Source organism: Opisthocomus hoazin, chromosome 17 (genome assembly GCF_030867145.1).
Source record: "Opisthocomus hoazin isolate bOpiHoa1 chromosome 17, bOpiHoa1.hap1, whole genome shotgun sequence".
Classification (NCBI taxonomy): domain Eukaryota; kingdom Metazoa; phylum Chordata; class Aves; order Opisthocomiformes; family Opisthocomidae; genus Opisthocomus; species Opisthocomus hoazin.
The window spans coordinates 3,048,222-3,066,668 of NC_134430.1; the positions used below are offsets into that span (position 1 = coordinate 3,048,222).

Consider the following 18,447-nt stretch of genomic DNA (forward strand, 5'->3'; position numbering starts at 1 on the left):
CGTCTCCGTGGGGTGCAGGGGCTGCAAAGGGTCTAAACCAGCCCTGGAGCGACGCAGCTGGGGGGGAGCAGCCCTGGGACTGCGTGGGGCTGGGGTCTGCCGGGCTGGGGGCTTGCGGTAGGTGCTGGGGAAGGACCCTCGGCAAGGGCAGCCTTTGTTAGGGCTGGTGGATCTGCAGCTTGGTTTTGAAGCCAGGAGGGAGTTCATAAAACCCGGCCGTCCTCTTTTAACCACGCTCTGCGGTCTGTAGCTATTAAATTATGCACTCGTGCTCGGGGCTTCGGGGACGAGGCACTTCTCCGTGCGAGCCGAAATAAAGCCGTGGAGTGCTGGGAAAGTACTTCTAGATGGAGAGTGCCAGAGACGTGAAAAATCCTTCCTTCCTCCCTTCCCGCACTGGGGTCTTGCCTGTCCGCCCCCCGCCGGCGTGCTCTGTGCGGGGGGGCCCTGGGGACGGCGTGCTCGGGGATGTGTCCCCCCGCGCTCTGTGGGTGACGCTGATGGGGAGCTTGAACCCTGCCGCTTCTCTTGCAGGTGAAACTGGTGAACATTCGCAACGATGACATTACGGACGGCAACCCCAAGCTCACCCTGGGGCTCATCTGGACGATCATCCTCCACTTCCAGGTAGGGCAGGAGAGTTTCTTGCCGAAGGACGCGGGGCGGGCGGCGGGAGCGCGTTGGCTCCCCGGGGCGCTGGTGTCCGTCTCTCGGCGTGTTCCGTGGCGACGCCGGCACGCGGATCGGTCTGGAGGATCAGCACGCGTTGCGGTGTCGGAGAATAGCAACACCCTTTTCTCATCATTTACATAATGAAATCGTTAATGATGGGTTGGGTGCGGTCGCTTCCTGGTTGGCGCGAGGGTTGTGGGTGTCAAGATGATGGGGCCAGACTCTTTCCAGTGGTGCCCAGTGACAGGACAAGGGGCAACGGGCACAAACTGGAGCAGAGGAAGCTCCAGCTGAACCCGAGGAAGAACTTCTTCCCTCTGAGGGTGCCGGAGCCCTGGCCCAGGCTGCCCAGAGGGGCTGTGGAGTCTCCTTCTCTGGAGATATTCCAGCCCCGGCTGGACGCGGTGCTGTGCAGCCTGCTCTGGGTGACCCTGCTTGGGCAGGGGGTTGGGCTGGGGGACCCACAGAGGGCCCTGTCAGCCCCGACCATCCTGTGATTCTGTTGTTGGTGGTAGATGTTTGCTCAGCTGAAGTCTCCAGAGGAGAAGAGCGAATTCCGAGGGGGCCATGGGGGGACAGGCTGGGCTCCCACCCACGTGGGGCTGTTATCCCCAGTTGTCCCCAGCCCTCTGGGTGGTCAGCGCAGCCACAGGGTCTTTGGTTGAGGTGGAAAACATCATCTGCATGGCAGCGGCTCGGGTCAGGGATGGGAGAAGCTCTCCAACCCAGCTGGGGTGCTGGGGAAGACGCTGAGGACCATCCCCAGCCGTCGTGTGCTACAGATGCTCTTGCAAAACAGGGTCTCGGGTCTTTAACAGCCTTAGATGATCTGGTTGTGGCGTTGGTGTCCCCAGGGGGACGATGCGTGGTCCCTCGTGCCACCGGGGCGCTGGCGAGTGGGGCTTGCTCGGCGGTGCTGCTGCCAGCAGCTCGTTAGCGATGTGCCGTTAGGTCCGGGGCTGCCTCTGCCGCAGGAGCTGCTGCGTCCGGGCTCCCTGCCGTGCCCCCGCTGGCATCTGCCAGACGGGACCAGCGCTGGCTTGGAGACCTCGTCAGGAAGCTTTTAATTTTCAGAGAGCGAGTGGGCATCGCCCCAGGGAGCTGCCACCTCGGCTGGGCCGCTTGTGCCAGCCTTCCTCAGGAAGGGCTTCCTCTTCCTCAGGAAGGGGCTTTTGGGGGGAGCACGGGGGTAAACGGGGTGTAAGGCTGCTGACGAGGCGCTCTGCCGGTGCTTTGGCCCCCAGGGAAGCAGCCGAGGTCGAGCAGGGTCTGGATGCTGAGGAGTCACGGTCGTCTCCGGCGGGGCCCTGGCTGGTGGTCCCCTGTCCCCTCTGTCCTCGGGGTGGCCCTGCCCTGGTGCACGCTCTGCGGCAGGGGACCGGAGAGGGGACGGCGGAGCCCGGGTCCCCTCTGCAGCCAGCTGGGAGGGGACCCTGCCAGCCTGCCATGGGGACAGGGTGGGTGACCAGGAGCTGGGCTGGTGCCGGCGAGCTCGTGTGACCTCTCCCCGCCTGCGCTAACGGGATTTTTTCTGGGGTTGTGGCTCCATTGTGAACCTCTTAATCTCCCCTGTCCCAGTGCTGCTGCCCGGGGACGGGCGGCTGGGAGAGCCCCCGGGAGGGGTTTGGGGTGGGCTGGTGCGGAGCCCGGGCACTGCCAGCTCTGCCAGGAGCTGGAGCTGTGAAAGCGTGGGGGCTGCCCCATGCCCCGGGGGCTCTGGGGTCACTGGGTCCCTCGGTTGTCTCCTGGGTTGCTCCTCACTGAGTGGTTCTCCCCTCCTAGCCCTGCTCGCTGGAGCTGAGTTCAGTCCCCCCATCTTTATACCCCCCGCTCCCCATTTTTCATCTCACCCCTGCTTTCGGTGCCCGTTACCCTGCCCTGGTCCCTTCGAGCTGGCGAGCGCCGTCGGGATGCTGTCGGTTCCCCGCACCCCTGCCCTCGGCGGCGTTTGGGGCAGGACATGGGGCCAGACTGGGACGGGAGCATCGGCGCTGCCGGACCCTGTTGGAACCCCCCAGCTGCGGCTCCCTGGAGCGATGCCGGGTCCCCAGGGTGTGGGGCCGGACCGGGACGGCAGCATCGGCGCTGCCGGACCCTGTTGGAACCCCCCAGCTGCGGCTCCCTGGAGCGATGCCGGGTCCCCAGGATGTGGGGCTGGACCGGGACGGGAGCATCGGCGCTGCCGTAGCCTGTTGGGACCCCCCAGCTGCGGCTCCCTGGAGCGATGCCGGGTCCCCAGGGTGTGGGGCTGGACCGGGACGGCAGCATCGGCGCTGCCGGAGCCTGTTGGGACCCCCAGCTGCGGCTCCCTGGAGCGATGCCGGGTCCCCAGGGTGTGGGACTGGACTGGGATGGGAGCATCAGCGCTGCCGGAGCCTGTTGGGACCCCCCAGCTGCAGCTCCCTGGAGCGATGCTGGGTCCCCAGGGTGTGGGGCTGGACCGGGATGGGAGCATCGGCGCTGCCGGAGCCTGTTGGGACCCCCCAGCTGCGGCTCCCTGGGGCAATGCCGGGTCCCCAGGACGCGGGACCAGACCGGGATGGGAGCATCGGCGCTGCCGTAGCCTGTTGGGACCCCCCAGCTGCGGCTCCCTGGAGCGATGCCGGGTCCCCAGGACGCTGCGGGCTGCCCCTCGGTGCTCCGAGCCGGGCGAGCCTGGCAGGGGGGTGGGCGTGTGAGCTGGGCTCTGGGGCTCTCGGCATGAGGAATTCAGGAGCAAACCTTGGGAACTGGGAGGGAAACACCCCTGCGGGAGCCGGCGCGCGGCTCCGCGGCCCCGGCAGCGTGCATGCAGAGCCGCTCTGACTCCTCCCTGCTTTTCTTTCCCCCATTTCTCCCCCACCCCTTCCTTTATGCTACCTTTGCCAACCTTCCCCGGGTTTTGTGGGTTTTATCCCCCTCCTCCCCAGCCTCTCCCGCTCCGCTGCCGGATTCCTGCTCGCTGTTTGTGTTGGCGAGGGCCGTGCTCCAATTACCTCATATTTGGCGAGAAGGACGCCGCAGCCAATCCCCGCTCCCTCTGCTTTTAGGTCAAGTGATTTCTGAACTGCAGTGAGATGCTTTGAATTTGTCTTCTCGCAGCGCCCGAGCTGTAAGATGGCTGTCTGGAGCGGCGGCGGCGGCGGCAGGGCTGGCGGGAGGGAGCGGCAGCCAGGGGCAGCCCGCGGCACGGCGTACGGCGGGCGTTTGAGCCGATGAAGCCCGGCTCGGGATTGATTTGGGAGCCGGTGACTGGCTTAGCCGCGTTCCTGCCGGCACCGAGGAGGAGGAGATGGGGAATTCTCTGGGCTGCGTTAAAGAGCCGAAGGAAAAAGCTGTGGGAAAGGCACCCCTGTCTCCCAAAAAAAGGGTCCGCTTTAAACGGAGGCGGAGGGGGAAGAGGAGAGCGATGCCGGAGGCAGCGCCGCAGGACGAGCCCCCGGCCGTGGAAGCGGCCGAGGATGAGGAGGCACCGAAGTCGAAGGCAGCCCCGCGGCAGGAGGGAGGAGAGGAGCCCACCGGGAGCTGGCACCGCGGAGGGGACCCCGACCCGTCGGCGCTGCACCCCGGGCTCATCGTGCAGGTGAAGGAGCGGTTCCAGGAGGAGGTGCAGAAAGCTCGCCTGGTGCTGGAGCTGCGGCCGGGCGCGGCGGGGGCTTCCCTGGAGGAAGGCACCACCGTCATCGCCCGCTTGCTGGAGAACCCAGCCGAGAAGGACTGCGAGAAGGCGGTGAGCCGGCTGGTCGAGCTGCAGAGGAGCGGTGCCGGCAGCCGCCGGGCCGTGCTGCTGCCCCTGCGCGCGGGGACCGATGGCCGTGCCGGGGGGCTCCGGTCCCCGGTGAGCGCCGTGTCCGGCGAGGAGCCAGCGAGGAGCCGGGAGCGGGCGGCCGGCAGCGCCCTGGGCGCCTGGGAGAAAGGAGGCAGCCACGATGCCAGCTCCAGCGCCGCGTGGACCTGCTCCTCCGCAGCGGAGCCAGGCACCGTTTCGGAGCTGTCTACGCCGTCCCCCATGGTGGATCAGCTAGAAAACCCCGGCGTGGGGAGAACCTCGGGGCTGCCATCATCTCGGGCCGGGGAAGGGGACAGGCATGGGTTGCCGGCCTCCCGCAGCCCGTCCTCCTTCAGCGGGCACAGCAGCGGCGCGGCCCGGAGCTCCTCGGGCTACGGCAGTGACCCGGCACGCCGGCTGGCCACGGGCACCGGAGCTGCTGGGACCACGGCGTCTGCCGCTGAAGGTGGCCGCAGGCTCGCAGCGGGGAGCCGGGCTCGGAGGGGGAGCCCGGGGACGGCCGGAGGAACGGTCAGTGTCTGCGTGTGCCCTCGCCCCCTTGTTGGAGCGGGGTGGGGGGCCGTGGTTCGGTGGACCCCAGATCCCGGTGGGCTCTGGGGCTGGTCAGATCTGCGAGGGGTGAGCGTGGGCGGGAGGACTCTGCTGCAGGAAGCTCCCCAAGCCTCTTCACGTCTGAGCGTCTCCACCGGGAAAGCATCCCGCGGGGTCTGACCCAGCCTGTCCTCTGCTGCTGGCACCGGCAGCCGGAGAGCGGCTGCTGCCAGAGCCGCTGGGTGCGGCCGGTGGCCGCGTGGGCTCGCGGTGCCGTTGCGTGTGCCGTCGGCACCGTGCTGGCTGTCGCTGGTGGTGGACGTGCCCTCGGGGCTGCTGGGTCGGGTGCGAGTTTGGGGTGTCCCTGCTGCAGGTGGCAGCGGGTGCGCAGGGGGGTGCGGGAGCTCTGCCTGCTCCGAGGGGCTCCGGGAGGAAGAGGAGGTGACGGTACTGGGTTTGGTTTCGGAGCCCGGTGTTGCTGTTTGGAGATGCTTTTCAGGGGTTACTGGGTGTGCTGAAGGCACCCTTGGGTTTGCATGGTTGGAGGGCAGGAAAGGGGCTGTGGCCCCCAGTACCTTTGCTGGGTTGGGACTGGTGTCACAGCCACCCTCCGGCCCTCAGCATCCTGCCACCGGTTGCTTGAGGCACGAGGCTGATGGCAGAAGGGTTTGGAAGGGGCTCGCCCTGGGTCCCGCGCGTCTTCGCTGGCTCTTCTTGCTGGTGCCTCCCTAAATCTTTGTCCTGACACAGAGATGTGAAGAAAGGAGGGTGGAGCTGGTGCCGCATCCTGCACCTCCGTAAGCTGCGGGAGGGTCTCCTGCAAGGGTGCCCTCGGGGAAGGGCCCAGCGGTCGGATAACCCCGGTGCCAAGTAAATAATGAAAAATAAAGGATTGCTCTGAGCTGGGGGCTGCAAGGGGCTCCCCGGTGGGCAGCGGCGCAGGAGAGCCCAGGTGGGGCACAGCTGATGGGTGGGTTCCCAGTAGCTTTCGTCCCCCTCTTAATTAAGAGCTGCTGGGTAATCAGTAAGGGGGTGCTGGGCAGGCAGAGGTTTGTGGGTCCCTCCCTGCTCGCTCCAGGCGTGGAGGGTCCCATCCTGCTGCTCGCCCAGCGCATCACCCTGTCCATCCTGGCTCTGCCGATGGGTGCCAGCTCCCGCCATCCCTCCGGAAACGCGGCCGCGGGGCCGGAGGAGTTAAAGGCAGTGCCGGCGGTGTGGCAGCGGCTGACAAAGAGCAGTTTTGTGTGTGATGAGCGTATCGGGCTGGCGAGAGGGAGGTGAGCCGCAGCATACCAATGACACCGTCATCGCTCGCCGTGCGTGCCGTGCCTCGGCGGCATCCTCCCCGATCCGGCCGGTCCCTGCCTCCCGCCTGCAAAGGGGTGTCTGGGACCCCTGCAATGCCAGTGCACAGCCTGGTGGGTTTTGGGGAGGGGGGAATAAAGCAACTGGGTGTTTTCAGGGGGGGTGGGGCTGGGTCCTGGCACACCTTCTCCCTGCAGTGCCGGGAGGAGGAATCCAGCCAGCAAACAGCCCGCGTTCCCTTTCCACAGGCACCCCGGCAAATCCGCGAGGCTCGCATCCTCCCCTTTGTCTGCCCCTTAATTAAGGGGGGGTAATTGGACTAATTGGGGAGCTGGGGGGGGATGGGCGAGGAGGAAGCCGTGCCAATCACAAATATGCTGGCATGCGGAGACACGTGCGTTTTGTCACGTGCCAGTCTGGGATTCGCAGCCAGTCCCGTGCGTCTGTCTGAGAGGGGTCCGTGACTGTCGGGCTCTTTTGTTGGAGAAGTGGGTCACAGCACCCCTGCCACCAGCACCCCGGGCACCCGCCTGCTCCCCATCCTTCCCTTTCCCCCCGGGATGGAGCCGGGGGTGCGGCTTCGCTGGCTGGAGGTCGAGGAGAGACCTCTGCCCACGCGTCTTCTCAAGCAGCAGCACCTCCGAGCACCGTTCCCCACTCCTTGCGGTTTGTTTGGGTTGTTTTCTCCCCAACGGGATGCTCCAGGTGGAGCATCCCCCGCCACACCTCAAGGGTGGGTGTCAGGAGGACGGGGCCAGGCTCTTTCCAGTGGTGCCCAGCGACAGGACAAGGGGCAACGGGCACAAACTGAAGCAGAGGAAGCTCCAGCTGAACCCGAGGAAGAACTTCTTCCCTCTGAGGGTGATGGAGCCCTGGCCCAGGCTGCCCAGAGGGGCTGTGGAGTCTCCTTCTCTGGAGATATTCCAGCCCCGCCTGGCCGCGGTGCTGTGCAGCCTGCTCTGGGTGACCCTGCTTGGGCAGGGGGTTGGGCTGGGTGACCCACAGAGGGTCCTGCCAACCCCGACCAGTCTGTGATTCTGTGATCCCCTCTTGGGTGCTCACTCACTGCCCAGCCATGGGTGCTGCTGGACGGGGCCGGCCGTTCCCGTGCGAGCCCCGGGATCCGAGGGTGCTGGGCAGGAGCGGGCAGCGCAGCGGGTTTGCACAGGCGGGCGCGCCGGCGTTGCCGTCGGCACAGCGTGTTTGGGATGGGGACAGACCCGCCTGGGTGCCCGGCTTGCCAGGGCGCTGCGTTCCCGCTGAGCTCTGCAACGCCTCGTGCCCCGCTGAAATGGGGCTGGCAGATGGCCGGGTCTCCCTCGCGCGTCGGCGTCTCCAGCCCGCCCAAACCACGCCGCGCCCCGGCACTCTCCGTCCGCTCCGGTGGGCCGTTCCCAGATCCATTGGCTGTGGGGTCCCCTCTCCGCAGCAGTGACCTGGAGTTTCCTCCTGCCCTTCCTGGCAGCTGCCAGAGCTCAGGCAAGCTCCCGGAATCGGGATGTGCCGGGCGGTTTTTCCTCCTCCGGCGTCACCCCACGCCTGTGCCGCTTCCTTGCAGATCTCCGACATCTACATCAGCGGGGAGTCGGGGGACATGTCGGCCAAGGAGAAGCTGCTTCTGTGGACGCAGAAGGTGACGGCGGGTTACATCGGTGTGAAGTGCACCAACTTCTCGTCGTGCTGGAGCGACGGGAAGATGTTCAACGCGCTCATCCACAGATACAGGTAGGCAGGAGGGAGCAGCGGAGAACATCATCTGGGTGGGGACCTCCTCGGGGTCCCTGCCCGCCGCTGCGGTTGGCGATCGTCTCTGCTTGGAGACGTAGGGGAGGCTTGCAAGGAGCAGTGTCTCTTTTACCTGGAGATCATCCCTTCTGCCTGGGAGTGGATGCTTGGAAAGAGCAGCGAATACAGCAGATTGCAAGAAAAAACATCTTGAATGAGGCTGGGGCGAGAGGCAAAAAAAAAAAAGCTTTTAAACTCTTGAGTATGGGAGCGCCGCAGTGTGTTACACGTTGCTGCTGCCCGTTGTGCTCTCCATGAATAGCAGCACCCCCATCCGTGCTTTCATCCAAGGGCCTCGAAGCTCTCCCCAGCAGCAATTAAACCTCTCACCATTCCTGGAGAGACAGCGCAGCCCTGCCCGCCTTCCGCCTGCTCAGCGCGGGCAGCGAGGCAGAGCTGGGGCCGGCTTCTGCCCCGGCTGCTTGGTCAAGGGCGCTTGGCAGAGCTTTGAGAGCCTGGAGGAGAACGGCAGAGACCCTGTGATAAAGCATCTCCTGGTAGCTGGAAATAGCCCTGCCCTCCTGCTTGTGCGTGGCCGGGAGCAGCGGGGACGGACGTGCAAGGCTCGGGCAGGCGGGACGTGGGGTGGGACCTGGGATTTTCCCGGCTCCGCTGGGCTCCTCTGCGCTTCGTTGGTGCTGCAGTTTGCTGGCGGTGGTCTGTGCCTGGCACCCGGCTGGCAGCAGCCGTGCCTGCTGCCTCCCCTCCGCTCTGCTGCGGGCAGAGGGCTCTGCCCACCTCTTCCAGAGAGGTGCAGCCACCCCGCTTCGGGGCTGCTTCGTCCACCTCCTCCCAGGGAGGTCTCACAACCCCAGCCCGGCACGCTGGGTGCAGAGCGGGTGCTGGAGAGGTCCCAGAGGAGCACGGGAGGTTTCCTTCACAGCCTGGACATCCCCTCCCCAAAGGGGACAAGCTGGGGAGGTGCTGCAGCCTACGTCCTTTTGGAGAGCCACCAGCCTGGGACAGGGCCAGGGGCTGGGAGCGAGTCCTCAGGAGTCACCCAGGGCAGCGGTGCCTGTCCGGAATGCCCTGCCCGGGGCACCTTGCGCTGTTTGCCAGTGTCGTGACTCTGGTGGGTGTCTTGCAGGCCAGATCTGGTGGACATGGAGAGGGTGCAGATCCAGAGTAACCGGGAGAACCTGGAGCAGGCCTTCGAGATCGCCGAGCGGCTGGGGGTCACGCGGCTGCTGGACGCCGAAGGTGGGCGGCCGGGGCGGGAGGGTGGTGCAGGGAGATGCCGACCTCTCTGCCTGCTCCCGTTCCTCACTGCCTTTCTGCTTCCCCCTTGCCAGACGTGGACGTCCCCTCTCCAGATGAGAAATCCGTGATAACTTACGTGTCTTCAATCTACGATGCCTTTCCCAAAGTCCCCGAGGGAGGAGAAGGGATCAGCGCTATCGTAAGCATTGCTGCGGGTTGGGAGGCTGGGCCAGCGGCTCGGGAGGCGGCTGGGTGTTGGGGGAAGGGTTTGGAGGTTCCCCGTCGGCTGCAGCAGATGGGCGAGGGGAGGAAGGAGCTTCCCCGTTAGCGTGTGCGTGCCCTGAGAGCTGCTGGTCTGCCTGTAGGTCCGTGGTGTTCTCCAGGCTCTGCAGGTTATGCCATGGGTTATGAGCTCGTGGGAACGCTGAGCTGGCTGCTAGGGAGCAGCCTGCGAGGAGGATCCTCCTCCTCCTCCTCCTCCTCTCTGTACCTGGGAGGCACAGGCAGCCACTTCACCGTATAGATGTGACAGTGGCACCTCGGTTCCCTCCGTGCTCTGCTCGGCAGGGCCAGGCGCTGTCTCTCCCCGGTGGAGACCTGCCCGCCGGCAGTGCTCTGCAAGGGTGCTCTCACCCCGCAGGAGGTGGACTCGAGGTGGCTGGAGTACCAGAGCCGCGTGGAGTCCCTCATCTCCTGGATCAAGCAGCACACGATACTGATGTCGGATAAATCCTTCCCCCAGAACCCTGTAGAGCTAAAGGTAGGTTCTGGATGAGGCCCCCCTGCAGCGTCCCGTGTGCTCGGTGCCGCGAGCTGGGTGGGGGCGTTCCCCAGGGTGGTTTCTGATGAGCCTTTCTCTACGCAGGCACTTTATAACCAGTACATACACTTCAAAGAAACTGAAATCCCAGCGAGAGAGCAGGAGAAGGGAAGGATAGAGGAGCTCTACAAACTGTTAGAGGTAAGGAGCATCGGGGCTACCCAGAGGCTCGTAAGTGGGAGCGTTGTGCTTTTAGCAAGACTAAAGTGCACTCAGTTCAGGTTGATTTTGGAATGGAAAAGTGGAAATAACCCTGAGGGTAAATGATGTAGCAGGCAGCCCGCTGCGGGAGCAGAGGCAGAGCTGTCGCCTTCCAGCCCCACCTCCCTTGCTCTGGTTCCTCTGTAGCCGGCTCGAGGAGGAGGAGGTGGGAAATGCCCTTGTCTTGATGTTTTCCCCAGGTATGGATTGAGTTTGGACGCATCAAGTTGCCTCAGGGGTACCACCCCAACGACGTGGAGGAGGAGTGGGGCAAGCTCATCATCGAGATGCTGGAGCGCGAGAAGCTCCTGCGGCCAGCGGTGGAGAGGTGGGTGCTCGGCGAGGGCAGAGTCCCCAGCGGGGACAGACCCCGCACCCCTGCCTGCAGGGACCCTCCAAGGCCTTGCTCTCATTCCCTGGCCCTCTGTCATCGCAGGCTGGAACTGCTGCTACAAATCGCTAACAAAATTCAGAATGGTGCTCTGAGCTGCGAAGAAAAACTCACCCTGGCGAAGAACACGCTGCAGGCTGTGAGTGGGCGGCTCGTATTTTCCCCCTCCTCATGTTTTGTTTAATTTTTTTTGTTTTCCTGCCCCTTCTTTCTGCCCATACCTGCCCCTCTCTTCTGCGTGGGGTGGTGGCCTCTCTGGGACAGCTTTCCTTTCTCTTCTGACGTTGAGCCCATCGCAGAGGGGCTGTCGGGGCAGTGATGATGTATGGCCCGAGGACCTTGGGGACAGTGGGGCAGGGGAGCAGCAGCCTCTGGGGTTGCAGCATGCGAGGCTGGATGTCTGCAGAGGTGCTGGCTTGGAGGAGAACGGCTGTTCTGGGAAAGCTTGTTGTAGAATGAGGCTTAAAAACCCAAAAGTCTGTTTTATTTATCTAAAAGACTTGCAGAAAGGACTCGGTTGCAGCCTGTAGCTACCTGGGTAGGGAGTGGGTTTCTGAAGAGGAGTGTCTTGTTCTGGGAGAAAGAGCTGCGAGGGTTGGGAGCTAAAAACGGCTAAAGCCAAGCAAGAAATGAGAAGCACATTGAAGTGACCGTGGGACTAACCACGGGAGCCCATCTACCACTAGAAGCTTCAATGTATCTGCAGGAGCTTTTCTAAAGGGGATGTCCTGGGTATGGTGCGAGTGATGAACTCGTGTTCTTCTGCTCCAGTCAAGCTTGTGGATCAGAAGGTCTTTTTGGCCTGAAAGTTGATGCTGGGCTGCTATCGTGCCTGGGCCAAGGGGACCCAGCCCTCAGTCTCCTCTCTCGGTGCAGGACGCTGCTCACCTGGAGTCGGGCCAGCCGGTGCAGTACGAAGCCGACGTGGTCGTCTATCTGCAGGAGTGCGAAGGGCTCCTCCGCCAGCTGCAGGTGGATGTGCAGATCCTGCGGGACGAGAATTATTACCAGCTGGAAGAGCTGGTGTTCAGGTGAGAGGGGCCGTGCCTGAGATGGTCTGTGGATGGAGAAATGTAGTCAGGGGCTGATGCACAGGGCTTCTCTGCTCTGTTGTGGGGGAGGAGGACGTGTGCGTGCGACAGGACAAGGGGCAATGGGCACAAACTGAAGCAGAGGAAGTTCTGTCTGAACATGAGGAAGAACTTCTTCCCTCTGAGGGTGACGGAGCCCTGGAACAGGCTGCCCAGGGAGGTTGTGGAGTCTCCTTCTCTAGAGATACTCAAGACCTGCCTGGACAAGGTCCTGTGCAGCCTGCTGTAGGTGACCCTGCTTCAGCAGGAGGGTTGGACTGGGTGACCCACAGAGGTCCCTTCCAACCCCTACCATTCTGTGATTCTGTCTTCTTACCCGTGCCTTGCTTGCTTCTCCAGGATCATGCGGCTGCAAGACGAGCTGGTGACGCTGAGGCTGGAATGCACGAACCTGTACAGGAAAGGCCACTTCTCCACCCTGGAGCTGGTGCCCACTTCCACGCTGAGCACGACGCACTTGAAGGGCGAGTCCCTGACGAAAGGGCTGCACACCTCCTCTGCCTCCTGGTTCCGGAAGCCCATGACCAGGACAGAGCTGGTGGCCATCTCCTCTTCCGAAGATGAAGGCAGCCTGCGGTTCGTGTACGAGCTGCTGGCCTGGGTGGAGGAAATGCAGGTGAGTGCTGGCTCCCTGGACCAAATTACCTGCCTCTGCTCACACTGATGGGGGAGGGTAGGGAGCTGGTCTGGGCTTTTTCCTTCCTTTATCCATGAAGAATTGCTTTGAAGATTCAGCGTTTCTTGAGAGCACTGACACGGTTGTCTTGAGTTGGGTTTTCTCTCTTGTGATCCTGCTGATGAGTGAGCATCAGAAGATCCTTTCGAAGCTGGAAACAGATCTGTACTGATGGAGTCAGTCCTTTGGTCTTATGTGGGTGGGAAGCTTGTGCAGGTTGTCCCAGAAATCATTCAGTGTTGCAGCACTGGCTGAGGACCTTCTGCCAGGACTGGCATGGTGTTTGTTCCCTCTTGAGTGACCTAGGAGGTTTCTTTGCCCTTGTGTCCATCTGAGATATGCTCCTGCAGTTGAGGAGTGCTGACTTGGACCTCTTGGCCTATTTCAGATGAGACTGGAGCGGGCAGAGTGGGGGACCGACCTGCCGAGCGTGGAAACCCAGCTGGAGACCCAACGGCATGTCCACACCAGCGTGGAGGACCTGGGCTCCAGCGTGAAGGAGGCCAGGATGTACGAGGTATGATGGCACGGGCTGGGTGACACAGTGTGTGGCACAGCGTGTGCGGGGAGGTCAGGACATCGGGCTCGGCACTTGTGGGTAAAGGTGCCTGGGGCAGAGGTGTTTTTTAAGGATGGAGCTTCTGAATTGGCGCTGGGCTGATGCAAGGGGCTGCTGCCCTGAGCCATGCTCTCCAACTCCTCTTGTTCACACAGAGCTGGGGAGAAAGATTTGGAGGTGGGGTTTCAAATGATGCCGTCCCGTGTCTGGTAACAGGAGCATTTTTCATCCTTCAGGGTAAGATGTCTCAGAATTTCCGCGCTAGCTACACGGAGACGCTTGGCAAGCTGGAGACGCAGTACTGCAAGCTGATGGTGAGTGGGCTTGGAGTGGGCTTGGAGTGGGCTTCTAGCACTGCCCAGGGAGGGCAGGGTCCGTCCCTGCCACCCTGCTCTTGAGCATCCCTGCTCCGAGGCTGGGGAGGGAGGAAGAAGCCGGTCGCCTTCAGAGCAGGGAAGAGGAATCACGCTTCGTTGTGTTCAGGAAACCTCGAGCTTCCGTCTGAGAAACCTCCAGAGCCTGCATGGGTTTGTGTCTCGGGCCACTGCGGAGCTGATTTGGCTGAATGAGAAGGAGGAGGAGGAACTGGCCTACGACTGGAGCGACAACAACCCCAACATCGCAGCCAAGAAAAACTACTTCTCGGTGAGTGACCCCGGGGCAGGGCTGGTGGGATGGGTGCTCTCCTGGGGCAGGGCTGGTGGGACGGGTGCTCTCCTGGGGCAGGGCTGGTGGGACGGGTGCTCTCCTGGGGCAGGGCTGGTGGGATGGGTGCTCTCCTGGGGCAGGGCTGGTGGGATGGGTGCTCTCCTGGGGCAGGGCTGGTGGGATGGGTGCTCTCCTGGTTGCGCCGCCGTTGCCTTGATCCGCTGTGGGACCTTCAGCTGCCGACAGCCCTGAAGCCCCCAGGGGCTGGATGGTCCCTCCCAAGTCACTGAGCTTGCAGCTCGTGAGTGCAGCTGAGGAAAGAGCTCTCCCTAGAGCAGAAAGTGGAAAAAAAATGTTCGTTTCAGTTGTGATTGAAAAGGCATCAAAAGATGTGGTTTTAGCACTATTTGGAACTAAAGGCATCCTTAACTAGCAGGGGAAGAAAGAAGCCTGAGATAAAGAGGAAAATCGATTCTTCTTTAAAGCAGTATAAATAAATTGCCATTTTTCCACAATTGCACTGTCTGGAGCTGGAGGGGTCCCTGGGCAGGTTTCCAGCGTCCGTGTTACGTCTGCCCCGTGCGTTTCGCGCGGGAGGCGTCGTGATGGGAGCCGGCTGTGGTGCTCCCCTGAGCCGTGCTGGTTTCCCCGGGATCCGCTGGTGTTTCCGTAGCACTCCTCCCTCTGCTGCGTGCTTTGTCAGCCGGACACGTGCTCGGAGCGCAGGCTGCTCCCCATAGCCCAGGTTTGGACTTTGCTTGTGTCCTTCCCGCAGGAGCTGACGGCGGAGCTGGAGGAGAAGCAGGACATCTTCCGCTCCCTCCAAGACACGGCCGAGCTGCTGTCCCTGGAGAACCACCCGGCCAAGCAAACCGTAGAGGTGAGCGGGCGCGCGGAGGAGCCCCGGGGATCGGCTGGCAGCGAACCGTCTCACCCGGGACTGGGAAACTTGCTGTCCCACCCCAGGGAGCCCTTAGGGGCAGCCGGGGCTGACAAAGCGTTTCATGGTGGCAGAAGGACATCAGGGCAGCGACAGAGCTGTTTCACTGAGGGGAGTGCGATGAGAAGCTCGTGGCCGTTCCCAAATTATCCCCACCTCAAATTAAGGCACAGACACGATCGTACAGAGCGTGAGGCTTTCCCGCAGCGAGGGGGTGCAGGGAACGGCCTCAGCTCCCTTGGAGTTATCCAGGCTTGCAGGAAGGCCGTGGTGGGGAAGCAGAGGGCTGCAGGGACACGCTCCTCCCTGGTGTTTCTCTCTGGGGTGGGAGAAAACAAACCCGTGCCTGCCGCAGCCCCCGGCGTCGCCAGCCCAGGGGCTGCTGGCTCCTGCTCTGTCTGCCCGCGTCCAGACCCTCCTGGTTGCGGCCAGGTCTGGCCCGTTGGTGTCCGTCCCACCAGCTGTAGCTGTGTCCTTCCTGTGACCCTCCTGGCTGGTAAATGCTCGTTGTTCATCGCCGTTTGTGTTTCCCAGGCGTACAGCGCTGCCGTGCAGACTCAGTGGCAGTGGATTAAGCAGCTCTGCCTGTGCGTGGAACAGCACGTGAAGGAGAACGCTGCCTATTTCCAGGTACTTGGGAGGGGACCCCCCAATTTCCCTGGTCACCATCGGCTGCTTGAGCTTCAGACGCCGCTGCTGCCTTTGGGAGAGAGGGAAGGGGGGCTTTGTGGTGCTCAGGGGGGCTGCTTTCTCCTGAGTCATCTCTTTCTCCTTAGCTGCTCTCTGGGGATGTCTCGTTAGGGCAGAAGGGATCAACTCCCACGTGGTCCTGGCCATCCGCGTGGGATGCTCGCTGCCCGGGCAGCCCGAAGGCCGGGATAGCACCGGGAGCTGCTGGCTGGGCTGTCGGGGTGGTCCCTTGCCCGCAGCGTGCTGCTGACCCCTCGGTGGACCTGCGCAGGTTTCCATCGCCCTCTCTGCCTTTGCAGTTCTTCAGCGACGCCCGGGAGTCGGAGACCTACCTGCGCAGCCTGCAGGACTCCATCAAAAGGAAGTATTCTTGCGACCATAACACGAGCCTGACGCGGCTGGAGGACCTGCTGCAGGACTCCATGGTGGGTTCTCCGGGCGGGCAACGGGTGGCCTTCCTGCTCCGGCCCAGCAGCGTTGGTTGGGGCACCTCTTGCTTCCCAGGGCTCATTTTATTCCCGGTTTCGTGTAACATGGTTGGTGTCCCCGTCTTGGTCGATGTTCTGTGTTTCCTCGGAGCTGCTGCATGCATTTGTACATGGCCACGGGGTGCAGGCTGTGCGGATGTGACGCTGCCAGTGGTTGCTGGATCTCGGTCATTACAGGGTTGCTGTTGTTTAGAGGCACTGGCCGGCGTCTGTCTTATCCTCAGGGTGAAAAGCAGACGGCGTGTGCTGTCTGTGCAAGCTCATAGCTTGAGAGGTGGAAAATTCAAACGTCTGAGCTGGTTCTTCCCCATCGGTGCCCATCATGCCATCCTGGTCTGCATGGAGCCGGTCGTGTTCTGCTGAGGGAGGTGTGGGGCAGAGCCTGGAGGATGCTCCTGTCCCTGCTCTTGAGCTGGCGCTCGCTAGGAGCGCAGTGGGAAGCGGAGAAACGCCTGCGCTTCATCCCGACCAAATCCCGTGTTAATCCACCGCACTGTGCCCATGGGGGAGAGCCCGGGCAGCCCGGCTGCGCACGGGGAGGGGGCCTCGGGGGCTCGGCAGCGCTGATCTCCGAACACGTGGCCTGGCTTAGCTGCGGCGGAGCAGGGAGCAGGCGACGGGTGATCGTGCTGTGACCTTCTGGTCTGAATTGGCCTTGAAAAAATCCAACCTAAGAACAAAACCCAAGGAGCGAAGCATCAGATGGTGTTTGAAACCCGGGACGGGGGAGGCTGTAGGTTAACTGGTGAACTGCTGGTGGCAGTGTCCGGAGATGACATCTGAGCGCGTGGAGGTAGATTTGGCTTTGCTCTTAGTGCCTACTACGGATCTCCAGTGTGTCCCAGGTGAAGCTGGGCTGCCGTTCCTGGGGGTTCGTGATGGGTGTGTCAGCTGGGCTAGGGCTCGCCGTCTTCTCTCCTGGAAGCTTGGGGGGTCCCATCCTCTCTGTCGTGGTCTCGGGGTTGTCCTGGTCCATCCTCCAGCGCTACCAGGACGTGGAGCAGCCGGCCTGGCTCCTGGGGGCCGTACCTGCGAGCGCTGTCACGGCAGAAGCCTGGCAGATGCCGTCTGGGGTGGGAGAGGCTCGTCCGGGCAGCTGGAGAGTGGCCACCATCTCAGGACTGGGGCAGCTGCCCCGAGCTCAGCGATATTACTCTTTCTTACCTAATAAGTTAAAGCTGTATTTCTTCCAATCATGCTCCCTGGGACAGGCACAGGTAGTTTATTTAATCATTTATTCTTTTCTTTTTCTTTTTTTTTTGTACCATTAAATTATCCTCCACTGTTGTTAGCTCACTAACCGACCCCGAGAGTACCAAGCATGAGGGAGAACATTTTTCTGGGATCCTTTTTAAACTTCCGCAGCCAGAATGGGCTGAGCTGCCACTAACCACGCGAGCTGCCAGTGTCGTGATCCGCACATGTCTCCATCGGTGCCGGAGGCTGTTCCAGGGGAGCTTTGCCACCAGTCCCCCGGGTTGTCCCATCACCGAACCCAGCCAGGACTTGTGGGAATCAATTGTGCAGCATCTTCTTCCAGCTGGCAAATTTCTAGCCAAACCCAGAGACCTGTGCGATCACTCCACCACTAGCCCCTTCTCCTGAGATGTTTTATCCACATAACTCATCGTATTCCCATCCCAGCCATTGGTTTAAACATGCCTTCATCCTTTGCTTTAGAAAGGGAGCATGCTTCTGTGGTCTCTCCTCCAGACAGTTAAATCTCCCCAGCTTTGGGCTGGAGCTTGTCCTGCCCCTGGCCACTGACACCTCCGGGGACTCTAATTTTGGTGTATGCTGTGTCCATTTTTTTTTTTCTCTTTTGAAAGACCATGTTTTCTTGTCCTAGCAGCAAAAGAGCCAGAGGTGTGCATGCAGCTTTGCAGGGCAGTGGGAATGGTAGTGGAGAGGTCCCAGCCCTGACTTCACATCAGATCTCCCTTCCATCCCATCTCTCCTGACCCCTCTTCCTGGCCCGTCAGGGCAGCAGGATCCTCCTGACGTGTTGGTTCAGCCCGTGAGATCCCAGCGTAGCTCTTGCAGGCCAGCGTTGGGGTGGGGGGTGCCGAGGTGCCTGGGGAGACCTCCTGTCCCCGGCCTCGAGCAACCCCTCCTTCACCCTTCTTCCTGCCAGGACGAGAAGGAGCAGCTCATTCAGTCCAAGAGCTCCGTCGCCAGCCTGGTGGGACGGTCCAAAACCATCGTTCAGCTTCGGCCCAGGAACCCGGAGCACCTTGTGAAGAGCACGATCCCCATCAAGGCTGTTTGCGACTATCGGCAGATCGAGGTGAGGGTGGGAGGGTGTCGCTGTGAAAGGGGAGGCAGGGACGAGGCGGGGGAGCAGCACCCGTGATGGTTTGAGACGAGGTCTGTGGCGTCGGTCAACGGACGGCAGGAACGGAGCGGGAAGACAGGAGGAGGGACACAGCGCGGCTGTTTTTCCTGGAGCCAGGTTTCCACGTCTCAGATTTATTCTGGGCAGGAGCTAAAGTCCTTTTTCCTCCTGGAGGATGGGCTTCATCAGCCTCAGCCAAACAAGCACGTGGGTGGTAGCCAACTCCACTTAACTGCCTTGTCCCTTCCTCTCCAGACACGAGCGTGCTGCACTGCTTGGCACTAGACCAGGCTTTTGCTTGATTAAAAAAAAAAATTATAGATGTATATATCTGTGTTTGTGGAAG

The 18,447-nt window shown here is 62.2% G+C and overlaps 1 protein-coding gene across 22 annotated transcripts in view; it reads left to right on the forward strand.

Annotated features, from left to right (window-relative positions):
- The window catches only part of MACF1 (microtubule actin crosslinking factor 1), a 156,918-nt gene that overhangs the window by 48,162 nt on the left and 90,309 nt on the right, over positions 1-18,447 (forward strand). For 12 of the 22 annotated variants that reach the window (XM_075438190.1, XM_075438197.1, XM_075438195.1 and 9 more), the window contains exons 1-17: positions 3,813-4,951; positions 7,836-8,002; positions 9,150-9,262; positions 9,355-9,461; positions 9,903-10,022; positions 10,128-10,223; positions 10,484-10,611; positions 10,720-10,813; positions 11,551-11,705; positions 12,105-12,381; positions 12,830-12,958; positions 13,237-13,314; positions 13,484-13,645; positions 14,424-14,528; positions 15,123-15,218; positions 15,578-15,703; positions 17,901-18,053. In XM_075438190.1, the coding sequence (XP_075294305.1) occupies positions 3,944-4,951; positions 7,836-8,002; positions 9,150-9,262; positions 9,355-9,461; positions 9,903-10,022; positions 10,128-10,223; positions 10,484-10,611; positions 10,720-10,813; positions 11,551-11,705; positions 12,105-12,381; positions 12,830-12,958; positions 13,237-13,314; positions 13,484-13,645; positions 14,424-14,528; positions 15,123-15,218; positions 15,578-15,703; positions 17,901-18,053 (3,114 nt within the window). In that variant the 5' untranslated portion in view covers positions 3,813-3,943. Of the gene's footprint in view, positions 1-534; positions 628-3,812; positions 4,952-7,835; positions 8,003-9,149; positions 9,263-9,354; positions 9,462-9,902; positions 10,023-10,127; positions 10,224-10,483; positions 10,612-10,719; positions 10,814-11,550; positions 11,706-12,104; positions 12,382-12,829; positions 12,959-13,236; positions 13,315-13,483; positions 13,646-14,423; positions 14,529-15,122; positions 15,219-15,577; positions 15,704-17,900; positions 18,054-18,447 lie in introns of those variants that run through there. The other 10 variants (XM_075438203.1, XM_075438205.1, XM_075438210.1 and 7 more) reach the window with 2 other exon arrangements.